Source organism: Lepidothrix coronata, unplaced genomic scaffold (genome assembly GCF_001604755.1).
Source record: "Lepidothrix coronata isolate B3197 unplaced genomic scaffold, Lepidothrix_coronata-1.0 Scaffold61, whole genome shotgun sequence".
NCBI classification, from domain to species: Eukaryota; Metazoa; Chordata; class Aves; order Passeriformes; family Pipridae; genus Lepidothrix; species Lepidothrix coronata.
Window position 1 is genome coordinate 4,704,674 of NW_016690241.1, and position 13,253 is coordinate 4,717,926.

Consider the following 13,253-nt stretch of genomic DNA (forward strand, 5'->3'; position numbering starts at 1 on the left):
ATAATGCTGCAATGCAGAGTTTCACAACAAACCTTTGCTCGCCTGCTGGCAAGGACAGGTGTCTGTGATGCAATCTGTGTGACCACTGTTCTTTGCTGTCCCTTGGCAACACCTGACCAAGAGAACAGCCATTTTCTTTAGTTGTTTACAACGTGCTGCCCGTGAAGCTGGAGTTGGCAATCACATCCACAAGGGCACTAAGGGAAACCTGCAGTTTGTTTGTTGAGTGGAAATGGATGCTTGCTTCCCTGTACATTTTATAATATACTTCAGGCAAATCCTGGTGGTTTTGCTGAAGACAAGTTGTGGAAGCCTTTACCCTCATGCAACAGGTTAAAGACTTATAGTACAAGCTGTGAAGAGTTGTTATAGGTCACTGATAAAAAGCAGTACAGTGCTTATGGCCGCTGTGGGTTAATGTTAGCCACAAGTATAATCAGAAAGTTTGTGCTGAGAGCAGAGAGGTGGCGTGTAACCCACTGAATTTATCATTGCTGTACTATGTCCTCTAGATAGTGCATGTGTGCACTGGGCTTGTGAAGGCTGAGGGATACACAAGGCTGGCCTACCAGTGGAACCGAGGAAGGCTAGGAAGATGTTTTCCTTGTCTGCTAGAAGAAAGTATGTATCAATATAGGGGAGATGTTTTCCTGATCTGGGAGATGGAGCCTTCTGTAGTATGTACTACAATATAACTTGTTGTATCTATTCTATTTGTTATGCATATTGTCTAAACTCCTGTTCAGGCCCTTTATCTTCCTCACCTTTGCCTAATGAATATTATGGCCTGAACACAGACAGCTTCTTTGACAAACTTGCTTCAGTAACTGCTCGGTTTTCCATGTTCTACCCTAGTATAAAGTAAATTTTACTTTTTTTTGTTCTTGTCATTCTGGGAAATACACAGGGTCTAGGAGCAGGTGCTAATTTAAAACTAAGTCCAAGTTTATTTATGCTGAAGCCATAAAATCCTCCTTCTGTACAAGCTATAGCATACCTCTCTACATGTACATGGGTTTTAGTGTTTGGACATTTCTTATCCTCTCTCCTCTTTCCCATATTCACTCTGCATTCTGTATATTTCTCTATGTAGTCAAATCCACAGTTGCCCAGTGCTGTGTATCGCTCTGCTTCTGTAAGCTGTTTATCCAGGATTTCCAAAGCTGACTGCACCTGGTAAGGGTCTTAAAATCATATCTAGACACCTTAATCAGTGACCTGATTTACAGAAGCACTGAGAACCCACAAATCCCTTTGCAGTCAGTGGGACCTGAGTTTGCTTAGCACCTTGAAAAATCAAACTGCTTATGTTTCAGCACCTAACCATGAATTTTGGAACATAGTTTTAAGGGTTCAGTGTGGGTATTTTTAGGGCAGAATGGGGTTCACTTAGAGATATTTTTAAATAATTATTGGAACGTATATCTGCTTATTTATATTAATAAGCACAATTATAGTAATTGTCTTTTTCAACAAAATAGTGCTTCTGAACTCCTTATGGTGCAAGGCATTAAGATGGAAATAATTATTTTAGTTGATACTCTGTTTCTGCATACCATGTACAATGTGTTATTTCACTTCATGGACTCTTTCACTAAAGGAATCTTTTTTCACCGTTCACCAGAAATGTGGGGTCCTCCCTGGGGGTTGTTCTGAGTAATAATAATGGCCAGTCTTCGCGAGCGAAGATTTGGGAAGGGTCATTAACCCTTCGAGCCTGCGCAGTGGATTTTTTAGGTGAGACACAGCTTGCGCTGAACTGAGCCCACCCTTTAATCCTGAGGTTCATCTGCCGGGGCCAAGCACGCTTGGACAGTGGCAGTGAGGGTCTCAGAATGTAGGTTTGTTTAGAGTGACCTTCTCTTAGATGGATTGCCACACAGGGCTAACGAGCTCCATCTGCCCGGGGGGCCGGGAATCGAACCCGGGTCGCAGCGGTGAGAGTCCTGCACCCTAACCACTTCTTGTAATCAGCTTACTGTAAATGATAGAGCAAAACATGGCTGTGCTCCAGCCATGATACCAAGGTATCTTTTAAAACCTTGTTGTTTTATGGTATATGACACTATACATGACCTAGAGAGATATGAAGTATTTTAACCACGCTATGAATGTCTAAACCACTCAGTTTCAGTTCTCAGTTCTCACCCCCGTGAGTCAAACCCATCAACCTGTCATAGCACCTATTAATTTATAGATTTCATCCCAAGGGCACATCTGCACTCTTGTGAGAAGGTGTGTCTGGTCAGCTGTTTCCACCGAGATGGCACAAATAACAACCAAGAAGAAAAGAACCTGTAGCTGCACATATGCTTTGGTGAATTTGGGTATTAAGGAGGGTTTATTTGTTCCTGTATATGCTATGTTTGGAAGCCCTGATGTGCCTTTTCTCCCATTCCAATGAAATGTCTTATGTTACAAGAAAAAGAAGAAACAGAATGTGTTAGATTTGTATGCAAATTGTGTATTTCTTTATAAACACAAAGCTTTCTGCAATGCTGAGCTGAATTGTTACAGCTTACTACAGCAGATTGAATTTCATGAACACTTGAAGGTGCTTAAAATGATTTCTAACAAAATGCAGCTAAATGAAGTACTTGTTAAACAGAAGACAAGACAAAAAAAATACTACAAAGATACAGTGTGGCTGCCACTGGGAAAATGTCAGGTACTTGCTTCTTGTAGAAAATAGAACATTACTTAACTGATTTAAAATCCAGATAATTTTCCTTTGAAAAAAATCACCACTAAGCTATTCAGGGGCCAGTGGATTTCTTTGTTTCTTAAGGATGGTAAAGATTTGTGCAGAGACATCAGCAAAGAGCAGCTTTCTGAGCTGTTCCCTGCCAATTGCTGACAAAGGCAGTCCTAATGAATCATTCTGAATTGTGATCATGTGCTACCAGCCCACAGTGAGCTGCCAAAGAGGAAGTGCAGCTTGTTTTCTTTCATTTTCTTGATTCCTATGCTGTAGGAAGATGAAAGGAGAAGGAGGAGGAGGCAACAGCGGCAGCCAAACTTAATAAATAATTCTGACGATTCCTGATATCAAATGGAGGCCCCAGAGTGGGACCCACTGAAAAATGACACCCTTCCGCCGACCCTGACGCCAGCTGTCCCTCCGTATGTGAAGCTGGGCCTGACCATTGTATATACTGTTTTTTATTCACTGCTTTTTGTGTTCATCTACGTTCAGCTCTGGCTGGTCCTTCACTACAGGCACAAGAGGTTCAGTTACCAAACTGTCTTTCTGTTTCTGTGCTTGTTTTGGGCCTCTCTTAGGACAGTACTCTTTTCATTTTACTTCAAAGACTTTGTTACAGCAAATTCTCTCAGCCCCTTCATCTTCTGGCTTCTCTATTGCTTCCCAGTCTGCCTCCAGTTTTTCACCCTGACCCTGATGAATCTTTACTTCACACAGGTAAGCAACAGATATTTGATTGATTAAATCTGACAGAATGGTAAAGCAGTATTTTGTAAGAATCATGAGAAGAATGTAATTTACAAATCTACCTTGGCAATGCAAAAAGCATATTTCGGTTGTTTAGTAGTTTATTTTAACTTTTGATCTATTTGCAAGTGATCAATGTTACAATGAAACTGAAGCCTGAAGTGATCATTGCAGGAATGGCAATTAATATATCTACTGTCTATAAAATGGGTGTCATTTAATTTAAAGGTTTAGGAAAAAATGTATAGAAGAGCTTGAAAGCTGGACACCCAAAATGCCGTTCTATTATTATGCTTTATTTTTGTTGTTGTTATCATTAGACTTTATAAACCTCCTGGCTTACCAGACTTGATGTCTGTGTGCAGTCAGAATTGCAATTTCTAATTTTGCCAGCAACCCCCCTCCACATCCTAGTTTTAGTTAAGTTAGCTAGCAGGTTTCTGAGTGAGATCTCTATGTGTATCACAATTAAAACTGTTGATCAAGTCTTACTGCAGACCCAAATTTCTGTAATTATCAGTATTACAAACAGATTTGAATCTGGACCCCACTAAGTGCTAAGTGCTGTACGGAGATACACCCTCTATTTCAAGGACTCTCTGATATAAAGGTAAATTAACTGTACAGTGAGGTAAAGGGATATAGTATCATCATTTCAGAAATAGCTCCTGAGAGTTTATCTGTGCCACTGACAGCTAAGGAGCCAGATGAATTAGGCTGCACAGTGCTCCAGGTTGCTGCAGTTAGCATTGCTTGGAAATATTTATGGTGAATTTGGATATCTTGCACTGGGCTGCAGGGTGGGATATTGACATGCTGAGGCAAAGAAAAACTGTTGGGCTTGCCTAAGATTGCACAGGAAGCTTGCAGGAGGGCAGAGACTGGGTTCTCTATCTCCTCAATCCCACTATAGTGCCTGGAGCAGGATGCCGAGCCTGCACCCAGATGACCTTTGTCAAAGTCCACTTTCTCAGTGCAGAAGCAGTTGGTCAGGAGAGCATCAGCCAGCCCTGGAGCACACCAGGCAGTGCTCAGATGCTCTGGGAGTTGCTGTGTGCCCCACTTGGAACCAGCTTGGTACCTGGGTCTGGATGCTTCTTTAGTCCCCATGGTGTTTAACAGTGCTCTGTGGTGATGACAGGCCTATCAATTCTGAACAGCCTGTCTGGAGAGATGAGCTGCTTGTAAGACCTGCCATCCCAGACCTGAAAAAGCAACAATGTAAGCATGACAGCTGTAAGAAGACCACTTGAGTTGTAGAGGGTATTAAATACTTAGAACCACATACACAGTTTTGAGCTTAGGTTTAGTATTCTGGATTCAGTGTCTGAAACACCTGTTAACTCACCCTGTTCCACTCCCTGAGACTTGAGATACATTAAGGGATTACAGAAACCTTTCATCTACATGCTACTCAAATCCAGCTCAGGCATGTGGTGACCTTTGCTTTGATAACTGCACAGTTTCCCAGGGCCAAATGTCCATCATCACACAGTCCATCTCCATCGTAGTGCTGGGATTAAGTCGTAGCCTTAAATCAGATCCTTCCCTCAGACACACTTGAAGGGCTGCCATGGAAGTCTGCAGGCAGAATGCAGCATCCTGGCTCTTGGCCAAGAGAAGCCGAGACCGGTGTGAGCACAGAGAGACACAGCAGTCTCTCATTAGAGTGTCAGCACTCAGGAGGCTTAGTGTTGTGGGTAACATTCATTTCGTCTGAGGAAGATCTAAAAAGAGAGCACACAGAATGCACACATATGTTCTTTCAACTTATTTTTAACATTGCTGTCTGATAGTATTCAGGAAGCACAAGTCGGTGGTTGGAAACAGAAAAAATGCTTAGGCAAATGTTCTGCCTTTGAGACAATTCCTGCTTTGTCAGCCTGAGTCCTCATGATCTTCTTCTAAGCCCCTCTGCAAAAGAGTGTAATAGTTACCTATCTTGAAGGCTGTTGTGAGTCTTTTGAAACAATATTTGCAAGTCACGTTCAGAGTTTGTGATGTGCATCATAATCTTTAAATACTGTGGACTAGTATAGATAGGCATAAGATTAGTATTGTTGTTTGCTCTAGAGCTGCTTGCTGTCAGTGAAATCTCGTCTCAAATATCTCCCCAGATGAAACAAAGCTTTAAGAAATACAAGTACAGTCGTTGTAAAAATATAATATGACACGGAATAAGTGCACATATTTTTAATTCACTGCTATTAATTCTTTACTTCTAACCATTAAAAGGTGGTTTGGCTTGAAATTCAGCATCTTGTATTTAATGTGCATCTAGCTTTCCACAGTAGGCAAGCAAGAACTAGTGTCAAAGGGGTGGGGAGAGTAAATTTTGTTTTCAGTAATGGCTTATAACTTCACAGACCTGTTCAGAAACAACTTTTGTCCTTTTAGTCTCTAGAAGGCAGGCAAGAAGGGTCTGCAGCTGTGTCTCCTTGCATGAAAACCTTGCTATTTCACTGGTGCTTAACTAGAGGGAAAGAAGTGAACTGTGTATAGGATAGGGATAGAGGACTGGAAGACACCCCATGGGTCTCTGGAATTTGCAGGTATTTATTATCTACTGTACAGCACCCACCATTTCTATATGTGGCACTGCTAGGGAAACTTTCAAACATAGATGTGAGAAGGAAAAAAGTTATTAAAAAATACTGCAAATCCTCCTGGCCAAACAAAAACCCTCATTTGGAAGTGCCTGAGGGTATTTTTCAGAATAATAAGCACCTTTGAACTTGACAGAAAGTTAGCCACAACTATTCTCTTTTTTAATAGGTATTCCAAAGCAATAGGGAAATTTTAACTGTGTTTTATGTGTAGCAAGACAAATAAGCCCTGATGACATCAGCACAGCAGAGTTTTGTTCCCAGACTTGAGCATCAGCAATTGCAGCAGAAGAAGCTGCAATGTGTTGAGGCAGGTTGCTAAAGCAGGGGACCTGTGGGCAAAAGGGAAGTTAGAATCAAAATAGATTTAACCCAGAACAAGGGATCTTTGGATTAAGAGCCAAGTTCAGGGTCTTTTGCTACAGTTTTAATGCCCTGCTTAAGGCAGAATAGAAAAGGTGCTGCAGATATAATATTAGCTCCTCTCAGAAATCCCATACTGGAGAAAATTAATGTGATTTCTAATGAAATAACTGAATATATTAGAATCTATTAATCCTGTGTCTGTATTCATTCTCTTCTAAAGAAAAAATAATAATGTGACCTATCTTCTCAAGGGGGTAGACCCTCTGTCTACTTGAAAATCATTAAAGTAAATCTCAACTGAAGATGAGATCCAGTGGCACTTTTGTAAAACAATAGCACGACAACAGCAAGTGACTGTACTGTATCAAGCTACAGCAGCTCCGTGATCCTGATCCATCAGATAAGGAGTTGAAGTGTGAATTTCCACCTAGAGAGACCAAAAATCCCATAGATATATTTGCCTTACACATGCAGCTTCCATGGGTTTATTTTGCTGCTTGATAACATATTTTTCATTTTAAAGTGGAAAAGACAGTGAGGATCCTAGGACTCTTTCGTTTATCTTCCCTGCCCCTGACAAGGGGAGACAGAGTTGAGTCCTCAGACTTTACAGTTAGTGTTGTGGGCAAAAGAGTAAAGAGGCTCTGGGAAACAAAATTAGTTGCTTTTTTTGGTGCATGTGAGCGGTGGGCAGAAGGACTTGCTTCACTTTGTCCTGTTTGCTCAGACTTCGCATTTCCCTGGGGAACACAATACAAATGAAGCAGGAGGGAGGCTAGGATGGAGGTCAAAGAACAAGGTCACGGCCAAAGACCGTGAGCTATAGAGGACACTGAAAATCCCAGACCTCTGCTGTGGCCAGGCACAGCGAACAGTTTGCTGGACTGTAGATTTTATCATTGGGTTGGGAACTTCTCCAGGACCTAGAGAAAGTAGTGCTGAGCTAAAGAGGTGAGAGACTGTATGGGTGGAGAAGGGTTGGTAGGCAGATTTTACCCCTCCTTCCTCCTCCCTAACCATCTTCCCTTTTCTCTGGCACCCACATTGAGAAGCTTACCCTGCCTTCCAGGCAGAGCTGATAAAATCAGGGACTTTCAAATCAAGATAAATTGTACAGAATAAGACAGTTCAGAGGGGAGCTGGCCATGCCAAAACTGCCTGGCAGGGTGGGGTAGAAACAGCACAAGGCTTTCGGAGAGTTTACATGTATCTCAGTGGAACTGGGGTACATGTTAGCTCTGGGAGGAAAATTAAGGGAACTTCTCATACTCTAATTACTGAGGATAGCATTTCAAAAGTTCTCACCAGTGAGAGAACAGAGAGGCCTTTTTATTTAGAGAAATATTTATTTTTTTTTAGTAGAAATGAATAAACCATGTATTATAAAGCTTATTATTAATTTAAAGCATGCTTTAGATGTACATAGAACTACACAGGAGTCTAACTACGCATGGTAAAGCATCAGCAAATATATTTGCTTTAAAATGTTGTCCTTATTATTGTATCTACAGAAGAAAAAATTGCAACTGCAGATTGGCTGGCTGTCAGCATCTGACATGAAGAATGAGATCATTTGACTTGGAAAATAATTTGATAGGAAAGCTATACATGAAAATTTACTGTGGCTGTCAGCCCCACAATCATCCCTGTCCTTTTAGGACTATTTTTACCAACTTACGGAAGAGCGAATGTGGTAGTGAGTCATGTTGCCCATGTCTGTAGGCCTTACAAACTGTGCAGAGTTTAGAGAGCAGAGAGAAAACTTGCCTATTTTGGGAAATCTGAACCAAATGAAAGAATGAATATGGGAGAAAGAGAGAAAGGGGAAGGTGGGCCTTGGCCTGGAAGATACAGAGCAGGAGAAAGGTACATGTGTTGTTGATGAGGGGCTCTGGGCCTGCATGAGGTTGTAGCAGATTTTCAAGGTTCAAAGAGAAGTTTGCATGGCCCATGAAAGAGGAAGAGAGGAACCATGTTGAAAGTAACTGGGAAGGAAAAGTACATGCTATGCTTCTTATAGGGTTTTTGAAATGAGAACTGGTGAATAAAGCTGAACTTCATTCCTGTGCAGAGGGCCAGCTTGAGACATATGCAAGTGCTTGTCACCTACCTGAGGCTTTTTGGTAAGCTGAGCTGTGGTTCCTGTGAGTGTGACTTGATCAGCTAGTACTGGAGGTACTGTAGAGGTTTGTGCCAGCATCACTTCCACTAAATCAGAGCATGGACCTAAAATTTCTTCAGGGAGATTTTCTTTTTCTTTTGGGAATATCTGACTTGGCTTTGACACCGGTTTCATTGATACTTGTAGGGCCAAAGTGGCTCCTGATTGACGTTCATAACCATAGCTGGAACCCCCATCAGCTAAAACAACCTGACCCTGTCCGCTTATTCTTCTGCCCAGCAGCTCTGCAGAGCTCTCTGCAATCGAGCTGCTGATGGGCTCCCATGCCATCCCCACTGCTGGGGCCTGGCAAAATGCCTTTGAGGTCAGCTGTTTACATCAGTTCCTGCAATGGGAATTTTCCCTGGCTGTATGAAGAGCTTTTTGGACTCCTTTTGAACTGCTGCAGTTTTCTATGCCAGACATATACCTCAGGGGAGTGGAGGAGGGAGTGTGAGAATCTCGTTTGAGGTTTCCAATCCTTTGGCAGAAACAAGGAGTCAAAACAGGATATTTCCCCTTCAAAAAACAAGCAAAGGGGGAAATACTTCTAAGAAGAAAAAGTAGCCCTTTAGACATTAGAAAATTAGCAAGGATTTTCACTGAGTTTTCCATGTTACTGTTCATCTTCGGGCTCTCTGAAAGATTGCTTTAGAAGAGCCTGCCTTCTGCTTGCTGTTTATTCTATTCTTAGGAATAGTCTGGTTTGCTCTGGTTTGCTGGAAGACTTGCTTATATGACTCAGATATTGACTAGAAGCTTTCTCAACACTGCTGTGGGGAGGGGCCATTGAGCAACCAGTCTCTTGAGCTAAATGCCTGTTAAAAGCAAAAAGCTGCACCTACGCATGTAAGGTATATTGAGATCAGCTTCTGACATCCTTACTCCCACTGAACAGCCCTTTAATTTCTGACAATCACATTGCTTCTAGCAAGGCTACTCATGAACTAAGGCCTCATCAGTGTTTAAGCAAAGGTGGCAGAAGTTGGCTGCCAGTGTTTCTGCCTAGCAGTGAATTGGTCAGAACTGTCCATATTGTAGCTTTCATTCTATACAACATTCATTTTCGGTACAGTGTTTATTTTCTTTCTTAATGGTCATTTTGCTCTGATAAAATTCAGAGCATTTATGGTTGACAGGTCCACCAAATATAGAATCACAGTATCAGCTGTTTTGGTGATCTTGAATCTGGAGATCCTGCTGAATCTGCAGCAGGGTCGTAGTATTTAGTTTTAGCTAAGTTATCCATGGAGATTTTGCTGGGAAGTGTAGTCTTGGATTGGTTTATGTGATAGGACTGCTCTGTGACATTGTAGGGATGAGTGGATCATTTCTGGGGAACCACAGGAGATGGTATTTAGGAACTCGAAATTTTCTATGTTTTTTGAACTCAGAACAAATCATTGCCCACTGGAAATTGCTCGTCTTTTGCAGTTCTTTGCAGAGGCGCTGAACTCTTCTGTTCAGTGCAACTCCTGAAAGATGTCAAAATTAACGGTACAACATATGTGAGTAAGTGCTACTCACAGCAGGTGAGGATTGTGGAATGGCCCTAGAGACAAGTTTTACTTGTTTAGTTTCATCGAGGTCAGGGATCTGTTCCCTCCTGCTTGCTCACAGTCTCTTCCAGAATAAGCAGGGTAGGCATTAAGTCTTGTACAAAAAGTATGTGGAAAGTGTTTTGAACCCCATGTCTTCTCTAAAAGTGACAGCTACTCTTTATGCACAGCAAAAATGCAGAATGTTCACAAGGCTTCCTGAACTTACATACTTACATACAACTTCCTGAACTCCTGTGAGATTCCATGACCCAGGAATTTGGAGAATGAATCACAAAAATCTTCCATAAGGGATACTGCCAGATCTATTTGAAAACAGTATCAATGGTTGCAGAATATTTTTAGAGATTTTTTTCCCCCAAGCTTTCAATTTTCTTCTCAGCCTGCTAAAAAGCTTAGTGTTCTTTGCTGCTTCAACTAGTGCTAAGCAGGCTGATGCGTCACAAAAAAATTTCCATGTCAAGGCAGCTGTTTATGGTGAATAGAAGTTAAATGACAAGTTGTTCCAGGAGCACTGGAACAAGTGGAGCCTGATTTTCTCCAGATCTATGTCTCATGATTGACTTTGTTTCCATAACTGGAGCGTTTCTTACAGTATTTTACTATGTGGACTCATATTGGGTGGTGTGTAGAATCATTATGCAGGGCTCTCCTCACTGAGATCATAAATCAGAAGCATTTATAGAGTTTCTTCTTTCTTTAGAGTGACTAATTTTTAGGAGGGTGATAAAGGATCATGCCTTTGATACTTCAAGTATTTTCCCATCAATTCTCTGACAAGAGTATTTTAAGATTAGTAAAGGACAGACAAACAGATTGACAGGCAGACACATGCCTACACATACATTGTGATCATGTAAATCCTGTTTCCTTGGGAAAGCATGATAATCATAGCAAATATTATGCAAATGTTACTAAAGGGCATGCAAAACCAGGTTAAATGGATAAGGCAGGATAACTTGAGGAGAAAATGATTAGGAAACAACACAGAATAAGTCATACAGCATGGGGGTTTTGTAATACTAGCAATCAGTGTGCTTTGGTGTTGTTTTAAACGAACATTTGCAAGCTGAGTTTGTTTGGAAACCATGTTAGCTTGTAAAAAAAGTGATGATGCTTTCCTGTAATTTTTTAATAAACAAGATATAAAATATGGTAGTATATTTTTGTCTAATTTGTGATGATGGTTAAACACCTGTGGCTGACATTACCTAGCTACAGAAAACATGTCAGTATTTTGTCTTTTCTGTTACATCAGGCTAACTGCTGGGCCCAGTCTATCTCTGTAAAAGCGCTATATTGTTGTATAGTGAAGAGGCAGTCAGCAGAAACAAAATAATACCTTGGAGTGAAATAATGAGTTTGGTTCTCAGTGGCATCTTTTTGGCAATCGAGATAGATACAAATGTATGTATCTAATTTAAGGCCAGGGTACTATGATGGGCTCTACACGGAAACAGAGCATCGGACCTGGTATGAGTTGGTCTATGTGAGAGACATGGACTGCTAGGTTATGTAAGAGCCTATAATGATTTGCCTCTAGGATTTTACTGGCATTGATCCTCTTGTGAATACTGGTATAAAGGACCTTATTCCTAAAACAGAATAAGTGAAAATAATAGTGTAGATTATTTGTGCACAAGTACATCATGAACACTTGCTGAATGGTTTTAATACTTTACTTAAAGCTTACCTGCCATGGGCAAGCAATCCATGCAAATCTGTCGTGTAATGAAACCTGTCATTACATTTCTTGTGACCTGTGAGACACGATTTCTGTGGATCACAGTATCTTTCTCTACTGACATATATACTATGTTTGATGCAATATTTTTTTGGTTTGCAGGTGATTTTCAAAGCGAAGTCAAAATATTCCCCAGAGCTACTGAAATACAGGTAAGAACTATGTGAACATTTAATGTGATATAGAAGAGTAGCCAAGCTCTTTGAGAAATGATACAACTTTTCTAATTTGTGACACTCATGTCTCAGCTATTCATGTTTCTATACCAATGTTTTACAATGATGGTTCTGAGGTCAGCTTCTCCCTGTGACATTTGGAAGACTGTGTCCTTTCCCAACACAAGGACCGTTTTAGATAGTCATGTATTTCAAAGGCAAATATTTCAAATGCAAGTGGAAAACACCCACCCTGGGGATTTGTTTACAGGTTCTTAACATTTGTATTGCCAGGTAAATTCAGATCCAGGGCTTTGGTAAAAGAAGCATTTCTTTTAAAAAAGCATTTCTTTTAAAAGATGTATTTCTTTGACAGGAATGAGTAGGAGTGGGTATGTTTTAACACATGAGGTCAGTGGTAATAAGAGACTTAGAAGTTTTGGGAAGATGATAGAAGGATTGTGAAAGGAAAGAGCTAGACAGAATGGATTCAAATTGATGGTGTGTTTGGGAGCTTACAGATAACCTCCCCTGACTCCATATAGTTGAGTTTATAGTAGCTTTGCATTTAGGTGGGGAGATTTGTTTGACATCTTGTTGAGCGGGAGGAACTCCCAGAAAGTACTTGAAAGTACACCAAATGTCCAGAAAGCTAAGGAAGAGCTCAGTAAATTAAAGTTTATTGTGGCAATGACTAAAAACCTCAGTTGGGCAATGTTGTTTAGGCAGAGGGGACGGAGAGAGGTTGTCACCATTCTAAAGGAAGAATTTACAATATGCATTTAGGATAGGAAAACAGAATAATTTGAAATTGAAATCTGACTTGTTACTTGCTTACTGTTAGGAGAACATAAGTACTGTATCAACAGGGCAAATATTAACATTGTCCTTGCCCTAGAAAGTTTGTCATCCAATTGGTTTTGGTACAGCTGGAGGAGCAATTGTCTAGAGCAAGTACTTCAGGAACCATGTCTGGTATAATGGCAGTACAAGTGAGAGCAGGCTTGGAGTGGGCTGTGCTTGGTCTGGTGAGGGCAAGGGACATGCAGGGTGTGATGGCTGCCTCACGAGTGTGTACTTTAGGCTGAATCACATCTTTGCATTCTGGTTTCTATGGGCAGGAAATCCAGGAGTATGGGCTGGGAGACAAGCACAGCACTCACTGAACAGGTCCCAGCCAGCTCCCAGGGCAAGTGTGCCAGCCCCTGATG

At 41.1% G+C, this 13,253-nt stretch overlaps 1 protein-coding gene across 3 annotated transcripts in view; it reads left to right on the top strand.

Annotated features, from left to right (window-relative positions):
* Nucleotides 1-510: 510 nt before the first annotated feature.
* Nucleotides 511-13,253, top strand: part of GPR137B (G protein-coupled receptor 137B) — a 28,758-nt gene continuing 16,015 nt past the window's right edge. The window contains exons 1-4 of one of the 3 annotated variants that reach the window (XM_017817533.1): nucleotides 511-621; nucleotides 1,094-1,176; nucleotides 2,975-3,421; nucleotides 11,990-12,039. In XM_017817533.1, coding sequence (XP_017673022.1) covers nucleotides 3,053-3,421; nucleotides 11,990-12,039 — 419 coding nt within the window. In that variant the 5' untranslated portion in view covers nucleotides 511-621; nucleotides 1,094-1,176; nucleotides 2,975-3,052. Of the gene's footprint in view, nucleotides 622-1,093; nucleotides 1,177-2,898; nucleotides 3,422-11,989; nucleotides 12,040-13,253 lie in introns of those variants that run through there. The other 2 variants (XM_017817535.1, XM_017817534.1) reach the window with 2 other exon arrangements.